The 17,672-nt window shown below is 34.4% G+C and overlaps 2 protein-coding genes across 2 annotated transcripts; both read left to right on the top strand.

Moving 5' to 3' along the window:
• The first annotated feature begins 223 nt into the window (after positions 1-223).
• LOC133176993 (pecanex-like protein 4) lies at positions 224-11,706 on the top strand. The gene is made up of 10 exons (XM_061312070.1): positions 224-266; positions 445-1,203; positions 1,333-1,509; positions 2,488-3,014; positions 3,302-3,438; positions 4,201-4,675; positions 5,133-6,248; positions 6,370-6,490; positions 7,314-7,500; positions 8,797-11,706. The coding sequence occupies exons 2-10, from the start codon at positions 509-511 to the stop codon at positions 9,046-9,048; spliced, it is 3,687 nt and encodes a 1,228-aa protein (XP_061168054.1). The 5' UTR covers positions 224-266; positions 445-508; the 3' UTR covers positions 9,049-11,706.
• A 1,350-nt stretch (positions 11,707-13,056) lies between these two features.
• Positions 13,057-13,476, top strand: LOC133178245 (uncharacterized). The gene has a single exon (XM_061312989.1). The coding sequence runs from the start codon at positions 13,108-13,110 to the stop codon at positions 13,474-13,476; it is 369 nt and encodes a 122-aa protein (XP_061168973.1). The 5' UTR covers positions 13,057-13,107.
• Positions 13,477-17,672: the final 4,196 nt, after the last annotated feature.

Below are 17,672 nucleotides of genomic sequence, written 5' to 3'. Positions count from 1 at the left end.
TTAAAATAATATTTGTCATCTTTTACAAGAAACTCGACTATTAATCATACAATCAGATTAAATAAAGTTCAATTTACGAATTCAACAAAGATAAAATAAAACCCTTTAAACCATGATCCGGAATGCCTTATCATATTCGAGTTTACTTTTAGTTATTTTCCAATCGGATTATTTTACCTAAAACCCAAAAATTTTGACATAATTTGAGCAGATCTGCCGATAGATGTGACAATGTGATACATCATATACCGAGTTAATGTAAACAAGTAGGTATCATTGGAAAATTTTTCAAAAGAATCGTAGAAACAAACTCATTGTAAGTGTTGGTATCTAATGAAAACAAATGTTTTGAAATATTCATTTTTTTGTTCGACACGTTTCCTTCATCTTCAGAAATTACTTTGACAAGAATTAAAAATTTCATTTTTGTTTTTTTTAATTCAGATATGAACATGGAATTGAAATATTACACTGGTTCCAGTATAACCTGACCTTAAACAACAACAACATGGGGACTGGGATCCCACTTTTGAATGAGTACAAGCAGGAATTCTTTGCCAAGAGATTTCCCCAAACCATTCTTGGTGGCCCCAAACTCCGCCTTGGCTACGATGCTCCTATTTATGTGTATATTAACCAGGTTCTACTATTCCTCATTCCATTCATTTTGGGAGGCACGGTCACGCTGCTCGTTGAATTGGACACCATTACCGATGTCACTGGCGTTATTCTGTATGGGTGTCTCATGCTGGTTGTTGTCATGGTTACTCACATTATCACCACTATTGTACAGGTTAAATGTTCATCAGATCTGCCATACCCTACGAAAAAGAATCTTCTGGCTGAGGAAGATGAAATAGATTTCATGTCATGTTGTGGAGTGGAAACATTCGAGTTTATTGTCCCCAGGAAAAAATTCATTGCAAACATTGCCATTCATGCTGTGATATCAGGGTGTATGTGTGGACTTGCCTTGTGGTATCTCTTGCCGGCTACCTTGAATGGATTGTTCAGTAACAATACTGGAGCCACAGTGATTCTATTTATTTTTGGCTGGTTCACTGTGCTTGTGGCCCAGTACCCACTCACAGTGGCTGCACCACCAGAGCCTGCAACATACAGGACAATGGACACATGGGAGATATCTCCTCTGACCAGGCCATTTTATATCCTTGTATTCTCAGCATTTGATCTTCTGTACAGGCGAGTTTAAGCTATTACAGAATTAACTTGAAAAAAAAAAAAAGAAACATAGTGTCAACAATAAGTAAAATTACAGATCTAGTTAAAAATATTTGTCAGTTATTATATTTGTGTTGATTTCTGTTACAGATATGAGAGTCAGACCACCTTCTTGACCACAAATCAGGCCCTCCATATTTTGTTTGTGTTCCTCCCCGTGTTATGGACCTGTGGATTCCTCCCCCCAGTGGACTGCTTCTTCCTGTGGCTGGGTGAGCAGGTCCATGTTCATCTCTTTGGGGGTTCTCCAATGGCTTCAGAAATCAGGTACAATAGAATGGATTACTGCACATCAGATTTGCACGTAACTTATGGTGTAAGAGGTTGCACAATTGTGCATATTTATTTGTTTATTTTTTTGTGGGTTTTATCAAGACTATAACCTAACTTACCATATTCTCCAATGGTTTTTATCAGCTGTTACTGTTTTAGAGAATAGTAGCATATGTTATCAATATATCATAAGCAAACATAGTATTTATTATTTTGTAACTTAAGTCATCACAAATTGATATAAATGTTCAAAATACATGTATATGCAATCATGCTGCTCTGATAGACATGATGGAGGGAGAAATTTCAGTTGCAGACCATTGCTGTGTAGATAGAACCTAACAAACTCACCATTTTCTTTGATACTGCTAATTACATGTATATGTGACTCGACATATATTCTAAAGTTTATTTCTCTGGGAGAGAGATTATTTACATAAGAGATAAACATGCCATGACTAATACTTAAATATAAATGGTTTATGAGGCAATTATATCTGAATAAGTAAATATCAAGCATGAAAATGCTCTGACATCTATAATTATTAAAAATAATTTGCAATATGTTGCCCCCATACTCAGTTGTAATATTTAATATTAACAGAAATGTTTCCATATCACTACTACAAACACAAGCTTTGAAGCAAGCAGCTTATTTACTTGATAAATTCTTGTAAAATAAGAATGATAGATATATCAAAACTTTTTATAGCTATTGATATGATTAATAATCTTGTAGAATTTGATAGACATGAATATTTTACTATTTTCATTAGAATTTTTGTAACATTTAAATGAACATAATCATGATAATAATGTAATAATGGTCTGCAGTGGTCATGATACACTGGCAGAACAGACATGGATTTGGCTTTTGTGTCACTGATGAAGTTACAGAACCATGTGAAACCATATGTATTATTGATATATTGGGTGTATATCATTGTATTATTTTGACTGTTCTCGTTTCAGACTGGTGGTGCTGGTGGTCCTGTCTGTGGGGGTGTACCTGGGAGCCTTTTTCTTTTCCTCCTGCCTGGAGACAGTCCTCCTGGCCTCTCTGTGTGGATACCTCCTCAGTACTGACCTCGGGGGGCTCGGAAACCAAATTATACAAACCATCAGAAACAGAAACAAAGTATCAGATGACCAAGGGGTCATTGCTATGGACACAGGGGTCAAGGGGTTTCTTTGGGGTTGGGGTGTGTTTGAATTTCTGTACCATGCACTGATGCTGGCATTAGTTGGGGTCACAGCAGGATTGTTAAATTCTAATTCACACACAATTAATGGAGATGTTTGGCGGATTCTAGGATATGTGACGATTGGTCTTTGTGTGCTTGAGAAAATATTACGAGATGTCCAGAGCGTTTACATTTTCTTTGGGTTGCTGAGAAATCGTCTGTTCCCAAGAGCTGCCCGCGTAGGTCGACCATTCCATGACAGAAGGAGGAAGATGAAAGTTCTGGGGATCACTCGCAGGATTGTACTGAACTGGGGTGAGTCTTCAGAGATTAACTGATCACTTCATGTGTTCTCGTAGACCACCAACATAATCTTCAGATACAATCATTATCAATTCGTAATTATGACTGTAAATAACTGGAAAAGAATTATGAAATTAATTAGGTCAATGAGCAATCCAATTTAAAAGAAAGAAATGTATATATTCAGCATTTGATGTTACAAATAATTTTCCTAAGTTTCATTATTATTTTTTTTAAATCAGCTTGTTGCAATAATTGTATTCTGTCATGTTTTATAAATTTTATGTCTTTCTTTTCAGTGGCTCCCTTGACCATGCTGGCTTATGCGTCCTTGTTAGTGACCAGTAGTGACCCGTCCTCTGTATCAGCCACTAAGAACCTCAGCACCATCACTTCTGTCTGGTATATTTTTGGTGTGGTGAGGATCTTTAGAGCTGTAAGTTATGTAGCCATTCAGTGTTAGTTCTTATTATTGGGGATCTTTACAGCTGTAAGTCATCTATTCATCACCTTTAGTTGCTGTTATTAGATTTGGAGCATTACAGGAATTCTCTTGTTTCTTATACTTGCTAAGATTATTTTTGAAAAGAAACGCCATGTTTTGAGACCATGTTCTCATTCAAATGCAGAGATCTGAGAAATTGCTTACGGTCAAACAGATATAAACAACGGTGAATAATTGAGGCTTACTTAAGTTTATTACACTGAAATTCTGATTCAGTAGTATGTATATTATGAGAATCTTATGAGTTTACAAGAATATCTGATTCAATAAAAATTTTGTTTATAAAATGTCATAGTAACCATTTTGAAATTAAGTCAATGAAAAATTTTGTATAAAATCTGCCACAGATAAGCATTTTATCCATTTTAGAAATGTCTAATATCTGGTTATTGTAAAATCACTTATTTAAGGGGGGTCAAATTTTCATGGTTTGAGGAAAACATATATATTCTTGGGGATTTAATTTCATTGTTGATGAAGAAATATTATACATGTACATAACTGTGGTTTGAAATTTTTACATTTTATGGAAGATATGAATTCATTGGTCTCTGCACTCCACGAAAAACAACAAAAATTAACTCCTATAAAAATAGTGACCCACAGTGTGTATGTTATATCTGCTAAAGATATATGTTATATCTGTTAAATTTGTGTAACATTTGTTATACATTTGTGATATATCTGTTATAGATTTGGCAGAATACAGCCAACAGCCTGTTGGAGATCTCTATCACACACATCATCCTGGTTACCGTGACATCAACCTCTGACCTCATACTCTTCCCAATCCTCTCTCTCCTGATTGGTCTGTGCAGAGACAGAGCCACCCAGTTCCTGAACAAGCTGTACTTCTGTATGACTATCCTGATCACCTCCTGGACAGATAAGAAACAGAGGAGGGGATCCACAGTGGCCCTGATTGGGGTCTCCGTGTTTTTATTCCCCCTGGTCCTCAGCATGATCACCCTGGCCTCGGCTCTGTCAGCCCCACTCCTTCCTCTGTTTACACTGCCTTTGTTTGTGATGGGGTTTCCCCGTCCTAATAAGTTCTGGCCAGAGGAGGTGGGGGCCTCAGCTAATGTGAATCCTGACACCATGTTCTACAAACAGCTCACACCAGTGTTGAGTGGGGCACTCAGAACAGCGTTTGCAGATGGAAGATTGGGTAAGTAGAAATTTCTTGCTTTAGGTATTGCAGCTGATCTACATGTATGTTTTCATGTTGTGGCCATGTTAAAATTTCTTGAGCAGGTCCATTCCAACATATGTCATATATATTATACTTTAAAATTGACGAAACTTGAATAAATGATGCATCTAAAGATACATACTACATGTAACTGCCTTGCATATGATATCAAAAGTGTAATGTAATTTTAGTTATTTAATGAAAGGCCTAAAATCTTCAACTAAATATAACTAAATAAATGAATCTCCTGTACATTCACTTGCATGAGACTTTGCCTTGTACTTAAAGGTACATATATATGACATTCCTCAGCTTCATAATCTTTAATTACTTACTTGTATGTTTTTCTCTTACTAATCAGACAGATGTTTGAGTAAATATTCAGGTTTTGAATGCTTTATTTGTTTCATATGTCAGATATCTTTTATTTCAGGTGAGGCATGTGTTGGGAATCACTACTTGGTGAGGTACCAGGATCGACTGGTGTGGATCATGATTCTGGAGCGAGGAGCGGGCTACTGTACAGTCAGCATTAAGGGCTTGGAGCTTCAGGAGACATCATGTCACACAGCTGAAGCCGCCAGATTGGATGACATTTTCGAGGAGGCCTTCCCAGAAGACTTTGGCTATTTTCCAGTCAATCATTATCCATTACACACTCTGACACTGGTGGATGTTGAGCCGATCAAGACATACTCAGACGCTCGGAATGTCCTGACTGGAATCATAGACCAGCCAGGAAGTTTTGATATCACTATGTCATCCTTTATAAAAAGCCTTGTGTGGGTTTTACTGCATCATGTGAATAAACTGAAAATTAAGGAAAGAGAGAAAAATAAAGACAATGTGAGGAAAGGAACAGGAAGTGAAAATAATAACAATGTGTCAGGGAGAATCTCAAAGGCTTCTATTCATCACAAGGACAGAGCTGTGATAGCTATGGAGACTTATGCTGGTAGGCCATCTTCCTCTCAGCAGAATAAAATGAACACCTCCTGGGGGTCACTGGGAAGTTTTACTGACAGTATTTTCTCTGAGGATGAGTTTACAGACAGAAAGAAAACAAACACAAAGAAACAGGAGCCAAAGAAGTCCATATCTCCAGCATTTGGGGCACCTGCTAAACCTGTTAGCAAGTTTGATGATGATATTGAGGATTTAATGAATGACTTTGAACTTGGGCTTCCAGCCTTAGACAAAAATAAAAAGACATTAGGGACTATCTCAAAGTTTGAAAGTAAAAAGACAAGTAATGGAATCTTTAAACCAGTGACAAATTTGGCTGGTTCCCCTGATTTTAAATGTTCTCACTCTGTGCATGTGAGTCTGCCCCAGAAGTGGCGAGAGTTGCCTCTGGAATCCTCCCAGGTGTCTAGATACCTGTCTAAGTTTCCCAAGGATTGGTTCAAGTATGTACTGGGGACACTAGACTGGTCAGGTGTAGAAGGACCTGTTGACCAGGTCAAAGATCAGATCGCCAGAGACGATGTCCTGATTAACTGTTACTCTCAACTTGTCATGGCCTGCTACTCCATATTTGATACCAACTGTAAGTTTATGATTTGAAATGATTTCTTTAATTTTGAATTATTTTCTATGTACATGTATTTATTGAAGTTTATCTGTGAAAGTCCAGTCTATGATTATTTTCTTATTGATTTGTTTTGTAGCCTCAGTGGGTGGTGCCAGCACTTTATATAAATTCTATGTTGGTGATCTGCCTTGGAATGCAATGTTAGACTGGTTGTCAGAAGACAAGGAGCTTTATAAATTAGTTCTCAAGGCATACAGGTAATATACAGTATTATCCAAAACTTTATGTCAGATTTATGTAAATCACCAAAATGCTTCATTTATCAACACCTTGTTGATAATTTTACCCTTCAGTCTTACTGATGTAAACCAATATATTTACAGTATAGAGTATCAATTACCAGATTAAGATTATCTGCTCATAACTTAATGATTGAAAACAAGGAAGATATAATAAAATTGTGAGAAATAATAGAACATGTAATCTTTGCCAATTAGGGGACATAGAAGATGAATTTCATTTTGTGTTACAATATCCACGTTATATACATTAAGTCAAAAATACATAAAAAGTTTTTACTCCCGAAGACCAAGTGTCTTTAAATTAGTACAGTTACTTAGTACACAGAATGTGAAAGAATTATGTAATCTAGGAAAATCTTTGCAATTAGCAAGTACAACAAGAACAATGTCTTTAACTAATTTATTAATTATTGAAATATCATTATATTATATATTGTACATGTTGGATGTTAGTTTCATCATTATATGTACTAAATGTATGATTGTAAATATTGTCTATGAGATGTATGTCTCTTGATTTTAATAAACTGAAACTAAGGTCATGTCATACATATTTATATAATATTCTTTGTGTAATTAATCACTTCCTTCAATAACATCCTACAGGTAATTTACCATCACAGCCTTCAAATAATTTATCAAGATACTTATATAATCACAGTTTTAATATGTGAAATATTTTTGGAAACTTCTTACGATAACAACCTAAGGAAGTCCATTACTAAAACAGACCATACTTTTTGATATAAATTACTGATACGTCCCTACATCTTTATAGGTATGGATTTAAGATGATGCTTGATCAGACTCTGATGGGGGAAGCCACCACCCCCGGGGAGTTTGAGGAATATCTGATGGAGTTTGACAAAGACTGGTACATCGGACTGGAGAAGGAGGAGGAATGGAAGTCCTCAGTCCTCAACTCAGTCCCCAACCTGTTCTCTCTGGGTCATAACAAGGCACAGGTAATAATAAAATAACACAGGTGACAATTAGGAGTGAAACGGTTCACCGCGGTATCGATTCACCGCAGTATTTTTTCTGGGTTTGATACACGGTGCAAAATCTCTAATTTTCGGTTCGGTTCATTTTTCGTTCAGGATCGTTATTCAGTCGGGTTTTGCATAAGGTAAAACATGTTACTCAGTATAAATAAGTATAGAATACGTAGATTTTTGATGACTGATAGGCTATTATTAGCTTGTAAAATAATTTTTGACAGTCAAATAATTTTAATCAATTTCTTCTAGTCAATTTGCAAATAAAATTCGTAAAATATGTGACTAGATTTAGAAAACGAAAGCATAATAACAACATTGAATTTGTTTCCTTCTATAAAATGAATCGAAAATAACCGAACCGAGACAAAATTATACAATACATATCGAACCGTGAAGGAGGTGTATCGTTTCACCCCTAGTGACAATCTGTTCTCTGGATCACAAGGCACAGCTAATGTTAATTTGAAACAGATAACAACCTGTTGTACCTGGGTGATAACAAGGCACATTATAATAAAATAACACAGGTAACAGTCTGTTATCTCTGGGTCACAACAAGGCACAGGTTATAATAAAATAAAAACCTGTTGTATCCGGATCAAAACAAGGCACATATGATAATAAAATAACACAGATAAAAACCCCTTTCCTTCTGGGTCATAACAAGGCACAGGTTATAACAGAAAAACACAGGTAACAACCTCTTCTGCCTGGGTCATAACAAGGCACAGGTAATAATGAAATAACACAGGTAACAACCTGTTCTCCCTGGGTCATAACAAGGCACAGGTAAAATAAAAGAGATCATTGAGGTGATAAAAGAGAACAACCTGTTCTGCCTGGGTCACAACAAGGCACAGGTATTAATGAAATAACACAGGTGACAACCTGTTCTCCCTGGGTCATAACAAGGCACAGGTAAAATAAAAGAGATCATTGAGATGATAAAAGAGAACAACCTGTTCTGCCTGGGTCACAACAAGGCACAGGTATTAATGAAATAACACAGGTAACAACCTGTTCTCCCTGGGTCATAACAAGGCACAGGTAAAATAAAAGAGATCATTGAGATGATAAAAGAGATGACTTTGACAACATGTTTTGAAGTCAAAATCAGGACAAAAATTTGTAATGGAAAAAACTCTTCTTATGAATTATCACTTACATGTACTTAATTTTAATATTGATAATAAATGGAGTGGATGCATTTTCACAGCATTTAAAACAGTATACATTTGCTAAGGAAATCATTATTTACAGGGGACATATAGCAGTCGGCTGCTGACTCTGCAGGAGGAAATGGTGTACATAGGACGTCTTAACAGCGAGGCTGTGAAGGGACAGTGGGCTAACCTTAGTTTGGAGTTACTCTACTTCACCAATGATGACGAGGAACGATACAGTATACAAGCCCACCCCACAATCCTCCGTAATCTTACCGTACAGGCTGCGGACCCACCCCTCGGCTACCCTATCTTCTCCTCCAAACCCATCACCATACCCACTGTGTGACATTACAGTACTCCCTTGGGTCTGTAAGACATCACCATACCCTATCTGTGTGTGATGTTATGGAAATCCTCTGGACCTTTATTGCACATTGAAGGAATTCCCAGGATGGACGGTCAGCCGTTGGTTTTAAACATTTGAACAAATGCCCTACAAAGCCGCTGAAGTAATTTTTCTTGGATAAAAATATATATCATCACCCCATCCTTGGCTCTGAGTATCTAGTCTTTTTTATGGCTACATGTTCTGCCCAGACACAGTGTCTATTTTTTGAGGATTTACTCTAAGTCTATGAGAGGATTTTCTTTCAGTGAATTCCTCTTGTCATAGCTCTAAAAAATTTGTACAAATCTTTTAGCCACCTAAATGTATTTATACATTGTGAAACATGAGTACCTCTAATCCTGTACATAAACATGCCATGTAAATATTATGTTCTAGAAATAGGTGCACTCATTGTATCATGTATATTCTCATTGTATCATGTATATTTATATTGTCTGTTAATTTATAGGTCATATTGAACTCTGAAGAAGCATTTGCTCTGTGATGTCTGTGATAAATTGATATTTTTACTTATTTATCAGAAATTTCCATGCTTTTATTTATCCCAGCGATTTTAAATTGTTTTCTACACTCAAAAATTTTGATCCCAAGAATTGTTACAGGTTCATATTGCTTAAAGATGTTTGTAGACTGGAAATACAAGCAAGCACAGGTACACAGTCATAAAATCATTTTCTTACTGATAACATATTATATTAATATTCTTTTTAGCGGCCATCGGCAGAAAACAGCTTCCCCTAAATTACGTACACTAAATGTTTAAGTAATACTATTTATTCATGTCTAGCATATTCAGATACTGTAAACCAACTATTATTCGCGTCATCTTTTATTCGCGATTTGGTTGTTGAAAATCAATCCGTGGCGATTAATTTCCATGACTCAGGAAACATTATCTACAAATACAAAGCAAAATAAATGGTTCGCGGCGATTAATATTCGCGAATAAATGTAGGTCGCGAAACTCACGAATATTAATCGCACACAAATAAAAGTTGGTTTACAGTATGCTATGAATCAAGTTTATGCTTACGTTGAAAAAGCAATTTCCGCCAAATATCATACATGCTGAATAAACTACATTTACCATGTTTACAACTAGGGGTAGGTTATGTAGATGAAGACATTTTTCTGGTTGTTAAGATCAACCACTTGTGCATAGAAGTCATTGTTTGTAAAATGCTTAGGGCATTATATGCAATAAGTAAATTTTCATACATAATTGTATTCATCAACTTCAGTTTGTGACCAGCTTTAAATGATATGATATTCATCTTTTGATGTAATGCCAAATATACAGAATATCAAGAAGAAATAAGAAGTATTTTAATAGAAAATTTTTATCTTTTTTATTTTACCCACCATAAAGTTTATTTTAACAGTTGCACATCTGTTATTTGACAACAAATATACTCAGAGAGAGAAGTGTACATGTTTTCTTTATTTTATAAACATTTGTGAGCTTTCTCTGTTGAAAGAAATTACTTTAAGAATTGTACAAGAAAAACCTGTTTAAGTTTTTGAAGCATGATGGAGATGTTAAATATATATGTTTTTATAACTTGCAAAGAAATTGTCAAAGTTTCCATTTAATTGAAGAGTGTACATGCATTTGAACAAAAAAATCTATGGAAAGAGTAAAATACATTATTCTTAAATTTTCAACTTGATGCAAATTGTTCTGAAATAAAGTCCCAACATCAGGTATATTGAAATTAACCAACACAACAATGAAATCCTGTCCCATTTTTTTTTAGAAAAAAAGGGGGGGAAAAATGGAAGCATGCTAAGTTCCATGTTAAAACTGGTTTTTATTTCCTCCATTGTTTTTCATAAATAGGGAGGCAATGTGTTGGTGTATAGGAGCATCCATATGATTTACTGAAAACTCCGTTTTATTAATATGTTGTTGTTTTTTTTTAAATCCATGAATGAATAATTATTTTGTGTTTCATTGCACAGTAGTTTTTATATGACTGACAATTTATGTAACAGCCCCAGGTGTTAGGAAGCATGATCACTAGATAAATCCGTACATGCAATGTTAGTACACCCTTTTTGTATGTTTTGATGCTTTTATTATTTCCGTCCACATCTGAATATTATTTTTAAATTTTTGTTTTGCGTTTTAATGATTTTATATACAGTATTTTGATTTTTTTATCACTCTATCTCTATTATACTCGAATAGTTGTGGGAAAAAAATGGTTAGAGTTCAAAACAAAGGAAATGGTTACTTTTTTAAATTTGAGAAATTTCACATCAATTATAAATTTTGGTTAAGTGAAAAAAAAATCATAAAATTTCCTATTCATTGTAAAATATAATGGTTCTACACAATTCACCAGACCTTTCCACTTCTACATAAATAATTCTTTAGTTAATCACAAAAAAAGGTGAAGGGTAAATGCACAGCTCTTAAACTGCTAAAATATTTTCCATACATTTCTTACAAGTGTTTGTGAAATGAACTTTTTTGTGACAACATGGTTTTGTTGGAGGCAGATGAATTGTCTATTTTTGTATCTGATGTAACTTGAAGAAGTGCTGTAATACATGTATGTGTGCTGACTCTAGTCTTGTCTAAATAAAACTCTGTACTGAATTATATCTCTTACTGTGTTCTTCTTGCAGTACATCTGACTGACTGACTGGTGGTGAGTCAAAAGCTCAGGTGAGGTTATCTGATCAAAGCTTAGCCATCCGTCCATTAACTTTTCAAATCTTGGGAACCTGTGAACCAATTTCAATTAAATGCGCTACAAATCATCTTTGGGTGATGAGAACTCGTTTGTTTAAATGAAATTTCCTCATTCAGAAGAGGGAGGGGGTAGGAAATATGTTGGGGTCATGTTATCTTCTCAAGAACCAATGGGTCAGGGCAGACAAAATGTATATGATTATTTCTTAAAAAGACAAGCGTTCAGTCTTGAGGAAGTAAGTGTTGTACAGACAATTATTGCTACTTTATCAGAATGTTAAAGATTGTCAAAAGTTTTTATTCAAATTTATCTGCAAATCTTTTTTTTAAAAGTCTCCCTTAAGATAGGTAAGATTTTTATCATCTACAATTGTACAGGCTCTCATAAAACGTGAAGGGCATGAACAAATTTTTTACTCCATCTCAATTATGTGGCATTAATTAATTAGAGGAAGCTTAAGCCACATGAAAAAAGCCTGATATGAAAATGCTATTTAGATGTCAGGCATCAGTATTTTCAATAACAATTTTAAAAACATTTTTTATTTATTTATTTAACTTTATTATTCTTTAGAAACACCTCCGTCATAAATTACCAAAGATCCATGAGATACGGAGTTCACCCGAGTCGCCTAAAAAAACAGATGTGGAAAGTCATGATTTTATTTTTCCAAAAAAAATGGACAACTTATATGAACAAGGTTTAAATGAGGTAACTCTCACTCGGATAATTTATACGATTGTCAAGTTAAAAGACAACTTCTTTAAAATTTTGGCCGACAAGGAATGTGGAAATTGTGTGTATACTACGTATGAATGAGATATATTTTTGGAAAATTGCTTGCAAAATTTTTCAATCGTAAAAAGAGCTTAAATGAATTTCTACAAAGTTAACTTTTTTTTTTATTAAATAACAATCACAACGTGAAGTTGTGTCATTTAACAGTTTAAGAACCCACACTCCTGAACACCAGAGAATTCTGATTCAGTGTTATTTTTATGAAGTTAAAATTCTTAGCATTTTAATAGGCCAAGATAAATTTATTGAGCACTTTATTTGCATGTTTTCTCCACTTAATTAAACAAGAACAATAATTTTTGTTCATCAATACTTTTTGTCTTTTAACCTTTTTTCATGGGGGCAACTGCCAGGTACCCTATTTTGAAAATAAAATAGATAAGCTTAATAATTACACCTTAATTTATTTAATATATCTCAGTATCCAAAATACATTTTGCTCTTCAGCATCAATAAAGGATCACTACTCAAGTCAATCACAACCAAGTCAGGGAAAATGCCATCTGACATAGCAGTGACAAAAAGTGGAGATCTAGTTTATACTGATTCCAGTGATAGAACTGTGAACATTGTGAAGAATAAGAAGATAGAGGAGGTGATCAGACTACAGAACTGGATACCTACAGGTGTCTGTAGTACCTCCTCTGGTGACCTCCTGGTTATCATGTGCAGTGATGATTACAAACCAACAAAAGTTGTCTGTTACTCTGGTTCCACAAAGAAACAAACCATTCAGTTTGATGATAAAGGTAAACCTCTCTATTCATCTGGTATCTATTACAGATACATTACTGAGAACAGGAACCTGGATATCTGTGTGTCTGATAGTGGGGCTAAAGCATTAGTAGTGGTTAATAATTCATGAAAATTTAGATTCAGGTATACCGGACATATTCCGTGTCGAAAGAACAAACCTTTCACTCCACTGGGTATCACCACAGACAGTCAGAGTCACATCCTTACAGCTGATTATATCAATGACTGTATACACATCATAGATCCATATGGACAGTTTCTCGGTTACATAGATTGTGCACTGAATTACCCCTATGGACTGTGTACAGATACAAATGATAACTTGCTTGTTGCTTAATATGCAAACAAACAAGTAAAAAAAATCAAATACCTGAAGTGAAATTCAACACTTTCATTAACAATGTGACATTGATCTACACTAAATGACCTATGGGCAGGAACTTTGCATGTTCTATGATCGTAATCAATTCATAGCCCAAGTATGATTTATACTTAATGTGCCATTACAAAATTATGGAATGGAATAAAATTTTACACTTCAAACCAAGTGACCTTGGCCTTCTACAAATGACCATGGTGCATGTTTGGTACACATCAACCGATCAAAAGCAACCTTTATGTCTAGTATCATCTATTCATCTTTGTCCTTGTAAAATGTATGGACAATGCAAGCTTTTTACCCCACTTTTGCAACCTGTTACCAGTCAGTATATAACAACAAACACAATCATAAGCTACTTGTTCTATTGTCTCTACACAGCTGATGACTTTCTGTCTTAAAAAATACACTAAAAGCATTCAAAAAGATTAAGTACTGTGTTAATTTTTTTTATACCGAAGACTAGAATATTTGATGATTTATACTGCAACTTGGAACTTTGATGGTCTAGTAGCATTTAACAATACTCTTTTAAAAAGGAATGTATAAGTGGAAAGATTGATGATGATTTTAAGTTAGTCATTTGTCAATTTCATCAGTTTTTACATTTATAGTATATAGCATAAGAACCTTTGTCAAAACAATACACAGCTACATGTACATATTACCGTTGTTTTCTGCAAACGTAATGCTTTAGGGAATGATAATTTCAGATATCAGTACATTGTCAAATACATACAGAATACGACGCAATTATATACACATACTTGAACTAACAATTATCAGATTAATTGAATCGACACATACATGTATACCCGATTGGCTGAATTAATAAACATACCTGATTGGTTGATCTGACACAAATACCTGATTGGTTGAATTGACACATACATGTATATCCAATAGGTTGAATTAACAAACATAACTGATTGGCTGAATTAACAAACATTCCTGATTGGTTGAATTGGATTTCCTGTTTATTTGTTTCAAGAATCAGCGTAATTTTAAACCCACGGATTACATAAAAATTGTGATTCCGCAGAATTAAACACTGTAGAAAAAGCACATTTACAGAATATTGTAGTTAGTGAAACTAACCCCCTTTGAGATCAGCTGAGACTCCAATATACTCAAAATTATCTATGTTTATCACATCTATGACTCTAGGACTCACGACTCCAGTTCTGTCCTGGAATTATCACAAGAAGACATTTGAATAAAGTCAAAAATGAATTACATATACTAAATGATTTACAGGTAGAAATTTTGTCAGTTTCCTGTTATACATGTTTTTGTTTGGAAATTATTACACCTTACTTGATTTCATCAATATCTATTTTCAACATAGTTACATTACAATTCCAAATTGTTTCTGTATTGGCTTTTGTGACCTAGTTTTATACCAATATCAATTTGAGCATACTCAAAAAATTATATTCCTTGCTTCATTATTTTAAGTGCTATATCCAATGTTTCTTTCTAAAAATTATGGATTAGACTTATATACCAGTGACCTGGAACTTGGCCAAATGACCTTGGGTTAAGGTCCTAACTCAAAAGAAATCTTCGTGCGAAGAATGAGCTAGGAGTGTTTACAAGATATGACCAGGACTGGGCAGGAATAATAAATTTGTTTTTAAAGTGTCCTTGAACTTGCGAAAATGACCTTGGTCTAAAGTCATGATATACATATGTACCCCTCTGGTCATGAGTTATCCTTGTTTAAAGTATAAAATAAACTTCTAATGTTTCTTCATTAGAAAAGTTATGAATATCACTTTTATACTTCTTCTGCCAGTGACCATAACATTGCCCAAACAACCTTGGATCAAAGATATTGCATATTCTCAGTTCTGAAGTACTGTATATACTTGCCCATTAATCGGTTCACTTACAAGTCGGCTGTATTTTTTTTAGATTGTTTTGGAGGATTTGCAATTGACCCGCTTATAATCCGTGTAGATTTTTGTCAGAATCTGCAGTCAATTTCAGATTAATATTCTATTGTATTGACCTGTGTTTCAAAGCATATTTTGGGGTATGACATCAATATTTGGTCTTTTATTAACAATGTAAACAAATATGATTATAAGATCATTTAAATCTGTAAGCACTTTTGTTAAGTGCATGGGCCAATCTTAGATCTTCCTTTCCTACTTTAGATTGTTTCGACCGTTATAAAACATTATCGTTGGAGTTGCTACAATATTACTACATTTCTTTTTCCAGAAAAATACCCAATTTTTCTAAAACTCGCTTATAAGTCAAACATAATGTTTTGGATCAAAATTTAACTCCAGAATTCCAACTTCTAGCGAGTAAATATATTAATGTTAGACTTGAAATTTTCCTAAAGAAAATGGCGGAACTGACACGATTTAACACTTCTTTTCCCATTGACAATGAACATGCCCAAATGACCCTAGTTTAAAGTAATGATACATTCTCATGTCAGGCGTAAAGTGTGTAAAGTGCAGTTTCCATTGTTTCTCCATTAGAATTTATTAATGGGACACAAATTTTATACTTTTGTAAGTAATCTTGATCTTGCTCCAATGACCTTAGATCAAAGTCACAAAACAATCTCAGGTCATGTAATATTAGATTTTATTTTTTTACAATCAGTTAAATTTCAATGCCAGTACATACAATACCTATGTAATGTAATTTTTAGTCACTGAAGCCATGTACTAGGACGAAATAAGAGCTTCCCATCAAACAGCACTTAAGATATTTAATCGATTTCAATGTAATAATATTGTGTATACTTTATTTTCTGCAACAGACAGAAAGAACTTAAATACCCATACAGAAATTCTCGGAAAGCTGAGCTGTCATCAGTGTGGGATATTGATGCTCATTGGCTATGAATTGTGAACATTGAACAACAAGGTCGAAAAAAGTCATTGTGGAAGATTTTCCATCAATTTAACTATAGTGTATATAGTCGCCCGCGTGGGGCAGTGGTTAGAGCGTTCGCTCTAGAGTCGCGGTGTAAGGAGTTGATCCTTACGTCGCGGGTTCGAATCCCACTGTGGGACGTAGAGACCGGTCCTTCGGATGAGACCGTATAAACAACAGACATATAGAGAGGGTCTATTATAAACCGAGGTCCCGTGTCGCAGTAGGTGCTGGCACAAAAAAGATCCCTCACTGCTCAATGGCCCTGAGTGCCGAGCATATATCAAAATTTGCAGCTCTCCACCGGCAAGTGGTGGCGTCTCCATATGAGTGAAAAATTCTCGAGAGGGACGTTAAACAATAAACAAACAAAACAAAAACTACAGTGTATATAGTTATAAATCCTTCATCGTGATTACATTTTCTAAACCTTAGGCATGCTATACATTTACATTCAAATTCTATCTTTAAACATTCTACTCTTGTTTTGATTAGGATTTTTTCGAATTTTTTATCCATTTTATTATTCTGCAATAGACGACAAGACCTAAAAAATCCCATACAGAAATTCTCGGAAAGCTGAGCTGTCGTCAGTATGGGATATTTATGCTCATTGGCTATGAACAGCGAACAACAAGGGATCGAAAAAAACTCATCGTAGAAGATTTTCCTTCAAGTTAACTATATAGTAAAATTTTGGTTCTATCTTTAAACATTCTACTTTATTTTTGATTAGGATTTTGTAGAATTTTTTTTTATCCATTTTAATATTCTTTAATATTTTGTGCAACAGTCATTCATTTTTTTTCCAACTTCTTTAGCAATACAGAAGACTATTAATTATCTCTTAATTAAAATGCTGTATTTGGTACATTTCGCGTTTCTTTTATTGGTTCAAAGAGTTTTCTACATTATTCAGCTATGAGAAGGGAAGATGCTAAAAGAGTAAAAGTTAAAACGGTTTCAAAATCTCTGTGATTGAAATAATATATAAGAATTAATTGAGGGCAGAGATACTCGAAAAA

This window comes from Saccostrea echinata, unplaced genomic scaffold, assembly GCF_033153115.1.
Source record: "Saccostrea echinata isolate AGI-Se365-2 ecotype Australia unplaced genomic scaffold, CSIRO_AGI_Sech_v1 ptg000002l, whole genome shotgun sequence".
In the NCBI taxonomy this organism is placed as follows: domain Eukaryota; kingdom Metazoa; phylum Mollusca; class Bivalvia; order Ostreida; family Ostreidae; genus Saccostrea; species Saccostrea echinata.
Note: the sequence above shows the minus strand (reverse complement) of the source record. Positions and strands in the feature narration are given on the sequence as shown.